The sequence below is a fragment of the Tribolium madens genome, unplaced genomic scaffold (genome assembly GCF_015345945.1).
Source record: "Tribolium madens isolate multiple individuals breed KSU strain unplaced genomic scaffold, Tmad_KSU_1.1 Scaffold_71;HRSCAF=194;Tcas5.2_LG6, whole genome shotgun sequence".
NCBI lineage: Eukaryota > Metazoa > Arthropoda > Insecta > Coleoptera > Tenebrionidae > Tribolium > Tribolium madens.
The window spans coordinates 8,930,453-8,938,344 of NW_025401041.1; the positions used below are offsets into that span (position 1 = coordinate 8,930,453).

General features: G+C 33.1%; 3 protein-coding genes across 3 annotated transcripts; 1 reads left to right on the forward strand and 2 right to left on the reverse strand.

Annotated features, from left to right (window-relative positions):
• Positions 1 to 2,524: 2,524 nt before the first annotated feature.
• On the forward strand, positions 2,525 to 5,241 carry LOC123008501 (fatty acyl-CoA reductase 1-like). The gene is made up of 7 exons (XM_044404331.1): positions 2,525 to 3,070; positions 3,118 to 3,567; positions 3,656 to 3,804; positions 3,846 to 3,955; positions 3,997 to 4,429; positions 4,488 to 4,745; positions 4,799 to 5,241. The coding sequence occupies exons 1-7, from the start codon at positions 3,068 to 3,070 to the stop codon at positions 4,902 to 4,904; spliced, it is 1,509 nt and encodes a 502-aa protein (XP_044260266.1). The 5' UTR covers positions 2,525 to 3,067; the 3' UTR covers positions 4,905 to 5,241.
• Positions 5,242 to 5,774: 533 nt separating this feature from the next.
• On the reverse strand, positions 5,775 to 6,301 carry LOC123008636. The gene is made up of 2 exons (XM_044404554.1): positions 6,037 to 6,301; positions 5,775 to 5,983 (listed from the first exon to the last, which is right to left on the reverse strand). The coding sequence occupies exons 1-2, from the start codon at positions 6,165 to 6,167 to the stop codon at positions 5,818 to 5,820; spliced, it is 297 nt and encodes a 98-aa protein (XP_044260489.1). The 5' UTR covers positions 6,168 to 6,301; the 3' UTR covers positions 5,775 to 5,817.
• A 168-nt stretch (positions 6,302 to 6,469) lies between these two features.
• LOC123008635 (mediator of RNA polymerase II transcription subunit 31-like) lies at positions 6,470 to 7,102 on the reverse strand. Its single transcript, XM_044404553.1, has 3 exons — positions 7,059 to 7,102; positions 6,905 to 7,012; positions 6,470 to 6,846 (listed from the first exon to the last, which is right to left on the reverse strand). Exons 1-3 carry the CDS (start codon positions 7,069 to 7,071, stop codon positions 6,518 to 6,520), a joined length of 450 nt encoding a protein of 149 aa, XP_044260488.1. The 5' UTR covers positions 7,072 to 7,102; the 3' UTR covers positions 6,470 to 6,517.
• Positions 7,103 to 7,892: the final 790 nt, after the last annotated feature.

Genomic DNA, 7,892 nt, shown 5'->3' on the forward strand with positions numbered 1-7,892 from the left:
ATGATTATTGGCATTGAAGTAACAAACGTTGGATGGACCCAGTGAACTAACAAAATATAGATTTCCAGATTTGCAGAAAAATTGTGGAAAGACGAATAATGATAATAAAGTGTAGGTGACTCAAAAGTGAAAGTGAAGTTATTTTTTTAATTTTTTTCAAGTGGCACAAATGATTTTAGCAATACCATACCATAGAGATAAAAAATTATTAATAGATTGCCAGCGAATCATTGACCTATCAAAAGATACATATGTCGAATACAATAAAAAATATATAAATTAAACCTGATATTGTGAACCGTATTCGGGGCCGAAGCCCCCGCGAGCCCCATCGGGGGCGCAGCCCCCGTAAGCCCTATCCTGGGCCGCAATCTGATGTGACCTAAACATTATTTTACACGGTCTAAAAGACACTTTGCTAAATAAAAATAAAACTCTTAATCAAATCCAACAGAATTTGACCAGATGCGAAATGTATTTTCTTATTTTTTTTTTCAAGTGGCGCGAGTGATTTTAGCAAAATGTGTTTTTTCTCTGAAACAGACAGACGATGAGAATTTGAAAGTTATAGAATGTAGGTGAATCAAAGGTGAAAAAGTGAGTGTATTTTTTTAATTTTCTCAAGTGACGCCAATGAAACGCGCGGTGCTGAGGCGAGCGGCGGCTACGCCGCCGCCGAGCGTCATCTTTCTCTGGAACATCCGTATGCTTCAATCGGGGACGCAGCCCCCGCAACCTCAATCGGGGGCATAGCCCCCGTAAGCCCCAATCCACCACATCAGCTAGTTATACCTTACTAAAACGTGGTAGCTTGATTGCTCTCACACCCGTGTAAAACGTTAATTTAACCATCTTTGTCATGCGATAGCAATTGTTTTTTCCTGGAAATAGTTGGAAGCACTAAAAGTGAAAATAAAAAACAAAAATTCAATCATAATTCTAAAAGTGGTAAAGTTTCATAGAGAAAAAAGGTCTAAAAGTGACTAAATTAACGTTTTAAAAAAATCACAAAGAGTGCGTTGGATTTCAATCATTCAATCTGACACTTCTGACAGTTTTTGACATTTCGCGACAATGTCGCTCACACTCTTCAAAAAATCAAACGAAATTTTTTTAGAGTCACATTAAGCTTTAATCTGCATTTTTTTAACCCACTAAGAAAAAAATTGACGAAAGAGTCCTTTATCTAACATTAAATTCATCATTTTTGCGTTTTTTCAAAGCAAATTCGAATTATATTAAAACAGTTTTTTATGGATAATCAGTGAGGTTTTTGCAAAATCTTGAATTTGATTGGTATGTGTCCATTTGTTAATTTAGATTACAAGAACCAATAATAATCATTTCCCATTCACGTAATTACCACTAAGGTGAGAACAAACCGGTTTTTATTTCTTATTGGCCAAAATCCGACAAAAACCTAGCAACGATAAGTAACTCCACCCATTAAAAAAATCCTGAATAATTATTGATTTTTGAGTCGAATTTTTATAACAAATCAGCGTTTAGTGTGAGTTACCTTACTTTAATTGGATCTAATTTTGCACAATGGGTGGAGCTAACTCCAGAGCCAATATGAATCATGCACTTTTAATTATTAGACCAATAAAAAGTAAAAAATTATTTAATAGGTTAAAGTTGAGTGTCATTGTTCGCTCGTTAGCCAAACAATTACGTCTTTTAAAATCAACTAATCAGAACAAATCTTAGATTTTTCGACAAGAAAAATAAAAATAATTATAATTTTGTTTTAAAAATCGGCTTCTTCGATTTTATAGTTAAGAAAAAAAAAATTATTTGAAGAATAAACGTTAATTAATTTTCTTTACTGTCAAATGTCCAAACTGTCAAATTTTGACATTTTTGGAAGATTTACATAACACTGTGAATTAAGTTTATTGTGTACTAAAATTTGTATTTTGCTTAATTTTTGATTATTCAAAAATACCGATTCGAGTCGTTTTTAGCGGTTTTAGCCTTTATTTGGTACATCTTTCAAAAAAAAAATATAAATCTTCAAAAAAAAATTCAAATGTTCAAAGTGCACATAATTCGACTGAATGGTTCTTTATGTACAATCAGTGCAAAATTTAGAACAATTTGAACCACATCAGGGCCGTAATGAAGAATTTTCTGATTCAAAATAATCCAAAAACTCTTAAAGCAAGCAAATTGATAGATACTAATCTGGTCCATTGCCTAAAATTAATTAAGCGTGTCTCAAAAATAAGTTATAATACAAATTTTTATATCTATTGTTTTTTTTTTACAATTATTTAGTAAAGGGACAAAAATTTAGCCAATAAAAGCCGCAAATAACATTGAACAGAGTTATAATTTAGTATACAGTTTCCTTGTTTCCTCTTTTAATAGCCTATAGCAAAAAAACTTGGAAAATTATTTTTCCAACAGAAATAAAACTTTAAAGCCTCATAACTTGGAAATTTTTATAGATAAAATTTATTTAACATTTTTTCCATGTTTCTGGTATTTTACTTTATATGGCATTTTTCTCTGGGGCGCGAGTTCTGGCGCACTCTGTATATTGAAACTGTGAGAGAATTATTATTTATTATTATGTTTTGACTATTTTTTAATATTGTTTTCTACTGTCTTAACTATTGTCAATTACAGTTTTAAAGTAAACCATATAGGTATGTTGAAATTTTAAAATTCTTGACAATTTCATCTAGGATGAAACCCATAGTTTGACATTTTGTGTCTCAAACCTTGACCTTTATTTCTTACATTCTTGACTTTTGATCATTTACTGTCGTACTTTGTAAAAAAATTTCATCCAAAGACATTGAACGTCATAAACAATATGATTAGTACCTAAATGAACAATAATAAATGATGTTTTAATGTATGTATAGGTAATAGGTATGGAGAAAAAACATTGTAAAATGTATTTATTATTTAAAATGAAAGTAAGAGTTTATAGTTTAATAACAAGATACGTCGTGTATTATAAAAGTAAGTGGTCACTCTAGCACACTTATTTGTTACGGTGCCTCCGAAAGGTGAACTAGTCTCTAGTGTGCAGTGTCCTAGTGTTAAATTCGCGATGGTGAGTACCCGGTGTCCTCCCAAAAGCGACTTAGGTCAAAATTCAAGGTTGAACAACTACCAGACCGAATCGCCGAAATGTTCAAGGATAAAACAATATTCATCACAGGCGGTTCTGGATTTTTGGGAAAAGTCCTCGTCGAAAAACTCCTTCGGAGATGCTCCGATGTCAAAACAATCTATCTCTTAGTTAGAAACAAGAAAGGAAAATCACCCAACGAACGTATGAATGATATTTTCGCAAATATGCTTTTTGATACATTGAAAAAACAAAATCCTCAATCGTTGAAAAAGTGTAAAGCGATTGCTGGGGACATTACACAAGTCAATCTCGAGATTTCCCCAGAAGATCGGCAAGTGTTACGGGAGGAAATCGAATTTATTTTCCATTCAGCGGCTTCGACAAGGTTTGACGAAACGGTCCGAGTGGCCACTCGGATGAACACAAGGGGCACTAAATATGTTCTTGATTTGGCTCATGAGTGCAAAAAACTAAAGGTAAATCGGCGTCACCTTGTCAAATTTTTCACACTTTTTCTTTAAAATTGTCGAATTTTGATTATTTTCCCTTCGAAATATGCCATAGGTTTTTATTTATGTATCGACGGCGTATGCATATCCTTACGAAAATGTGTTACATGAAAAGGCATACCAGCCCCCTGCTGACCCCGAGACAATTCTCAAGTCGATTAATTTCGAATTAGAGAACGACTCGGAGCAAAATTTACACTTGGGGTTTGACACAAGAAAAAGTGTTGTTTGAAAATCTGGCTTAGACTTTTAGGTGATTGCCCCAACACTTATACTTTTACTAAAGCTCTAGCTGAGAATCTTGTTGTCAAAGAAATGGATAAATTGCCGGCGATTGTCGTCCGGCCTTCTATCGGTAAGTTTCAAATGTATTGACAATTTCACAAGTTCGTTTAGTTTGTCCTATTTGGAGAGAACCTTTTCCTGGTTGGTGTAACACCCTTCAAGGCCCAATGGGACTATTTGTGGGAGCTGGTAAAGGCATAATTCGATCCATGTACATACGGAAGAACTCTCGGGCCGATTTTATACCAGCCGATGTTGTCATAAATGGAATGTTGGTTGCAGCTTACGTGCATTCGAATTTTGACAAAACCCAACGAATTTACAATTTTACGGCATCGTCCAAACACAGTAAAACCTGGGAGGAGATCATCGAATTGGGAAAATACGTAGTGACCAAAAAAGTACCCTTCAATGGTATTGTGTGGTACCCGGGTGGTTCTCTCAAGGAATCCAAATTCGTTCACAACTTGTGCTTCTTCTTTTTTCAAATTATTCCAGCGTTGCTAATTGACATACTTTTGACAATTTTGGGATACAAGCCGGTGTAAGTGGGTAAAATTGCTGTTTAGAAATTGAAATTTTTTGAATACCTCTATTATAAGGTTGTACCAGATACAAAAACGTATACACAAGGGTTCAGAAATGTTGGAATATTTCACAACTAAAGAATGGGAATTCACCAATGACAAATCAGCCGGAATGAATAAATATCTCAACGATAAAGAAAAAGAAATTTATAAAATCAACGGTGACGGACTTGATATTGACGAGTATTTCACCAATTGTATTTTAGGCTTGAGAAGAAATAATTTGAAAGAGACTGATGATATGTTACCGGCGGCTAAACGTCAACTGAAAATGTACTATTGTTAAAAAGAAATTATTAAATTTTTTAATCAAAATTGTGTTGCAGTATGAGAGTTTTGGACGTAATTTGTAAAACTCTACTTGTGTTGGCAGTACTGTATTATTTGAATAAGTGGATTTTAGCACCGGTGTTTCGCACACACAGTAAATAAGCCATATAAAATAGTCAAATATAACGAGTGTTTGTTACTTTTAGCGTCTTAGTTGGCGGGGATTATGAATGGAATACAATTTTTAATACGTCCAACGAGATGTCATATGTCACATTAATAATAATAACTTTTAATTCAACGCTGAATTAAAAAAAAAACACTTATTACAATTTGGCGTCAAAGCTATCCATGAAGTTCGATTGTAAACGAACCATCGTATTGAAAGTTATTAATCTGACATGTGACACCGCCAACTATGATTCCAAATTTAAATAAACACCCGTTATATGGATATATTATGTATTTCTGGTTTTAATAAAAATGGTTGTTGTTTTAATGTGTTTGCTTTAACCAAATTACTTTGATAATTTGACTATTTTCGAAATTTATTCTTCCTACTTATGTTGAAAATATAGAGGATATTTCAGAACTCGCGGTTCAGAGAAAAATGCCATGTACCAGAAATATGAAAAAAATGTTTCTATCTATAAAAATTTCGAAGTTATGGGAGTATAAATTTCTTTTATTGGTAATATTTTTGTACCTTTATTAAATAATTTAGAATATTTTAAACATTTTTTCCATGTTCCTGGTATCTTATCTTATTTGAAATTTTTCTTTGGGGCGTGAGTTTTGGCGCACCTGTATACCTAATTCCGATCAATTGTTTATTCTAACCTCAAACATTACACAAAAAAAAAACAAAAAAATACTTACCGTTAATGACATTTCAGGTATAAAAAGCGTTATAAAAACACACAGCAATGGATCTCTTTCATTTGTTTCCTACCTATATTTTTACCTACAAAAAGAGTGACCAACTTTCATGTTCTAGCATGCGAATGTTGGTATGAATCATCGCACACTTGATTTGTTTAGAAGTAATTTAATTAAAAAATTTGTACAGAATAAATTAGTAGTCGTAATCGTCATCTCTGTCCAAGAGTCCATAGTCACCGCCCTCATAATCGTAATCGTCGACCCCCGGAGGCACGAAAGCCCCATTCAACGCCTCCGCGATTTGTTCGCCAAAACCCAGTCTCGTGGCCACCCCATATACCAGTCTCATAATCGCAAGTCTGGAATAGTTTAATCAAACATCATGTAGATACCAAAAATAATGTGATTTTACCTGAGAAAATTAATCGCATTGGTTTCTTTCTGACGCAAAATCATACCTTTGGAGTTTTTCTTGCGGTTTTTCGCGTCGGCAACGCACAAAATTATCACAATAAGTAGAAAAATAATTTTGAAAAAATTCATTTTAATTGCTGGACGCGTCGAAACGAAATGATTGATTTGATTGTTAATAGAACCATGTCAATAATTATTAAAATACAGATCGTGTAAGTGTGTTTTACACTTTTGGTGTATGAAAGTCGATCGGATTTTGTGTACAGTTAAGTGCAAGTGGGTCGAAAAACGGAACTCGTTTGAATTTGGCGGGTGAGGTTTAGTGACTTTACGATTACCAACCAAAATTATTTTTTTTAGCAATTTACGAAAATAAGATGAAATTCCCTTTGTTTATTGTGATTTGGAGTATTGGTAAATAAAAAAACTAATTAAAAAAATTGTTTATTTCACTTAAATGAACTACATTTTGCCAAGCCTTAACTAATTTTATTGCTCAAATGGCCATTACTTTGACTATTTTGGTTGATATTTTGTTCATTGGTTCCGTTGACATTAGTGGGAGTTAATAAGCGACTTCTCCGCCTTGTATAATGTTGCCACAGTAAAAGTTGTTGATCGTCGATAAACTTCGAACACTGAGCATTCACCAATTCCCTCCTAAAGTGTTCATATTGCAACAAATCCAAAAAATATAAACACATTGGATATTTTAAATATTTGGCATATTCGGGCTCCTTCCAATAAAGCAAATACTTCAAATAATTAACAAAAGTACCATCCTTAAAATAACCACGTTGAGCCAGGACTAAAATCCGAAATTGTGTTGTTGTTGTTTTTCCACCAAACAATTGAGGTTAAATTACAGTTAAGATAATTGGGGTTTCCGAGACACTGGACAAATTCTAACTCGATCTGGAAGCGAAGTCTTTGTTGCTCATCGGTTTCGGGAGCCCCTGACATGTAATTCCAGCCTAAAACTGGTCAAATAAATAGATTTATTAATCAAAAGTCGTTTACCTTTGCCGGCCATATTTATTTATCGATTTATCGATAAAATGGCGCGTGATTCAAACTAAAAAGTTAGGCAACTAATATTACACTCTTATTTAATGAACAATACTTGTTCAAGTCGTAAACGAGGAGACACTTAAAACGTTACAAGTAACAACGATGGAAAAACGACCATTAAAAACTTAGCAAATTTTCTTGTATTAAAAAATATTAGTATCTTGCGCAATAATGTTTGATTCCGTAGTAAGAAAGAAAGAAAGAATGTATATACTTACAGAATGTCCCACAAATAAGTTACAAAACAAACTAATGGTTTTCAATGAAACATTATACACTGTGTCGATTTTAAAACTTGCAATCGGCAATTTACTAAAAGTTTTAAAAACGCTTGAAACATAGTTTTCTAGATGTAAACTTACGCGCTGAACACGATGCAACTAGTTAGAATACTCTACGATGCATAGTTTTTGAGATATTGAGTAATAAAGTTAAGAATAAGGTTAATATCCGATTTTGACCAAAAAATCAACATTTTTTTATTCTTGAACGCCGATTACGGTGAAACTAAAGGAGATATAATTGGGAAATTCGTAATTAGCGCGTCAAAATCTATCGGATAAGATAGGTTTAAATCGAATCTGAGACATGTTCAAAAACACTAGATTTTAGGGGTGTTAACAAATTTTTAGTTTTTTTTTTGTTTTGTAAATTGCGGCAAAACTGAGTATCAATGACATAATATTTTGACCTATACCTATGTAAAATGTTCCGGGGAATCGATTGGCGTCAATTAAACTGCAAAATTCGTAGTAGTTTTGAAGTTATAGTCGGATTTAAATT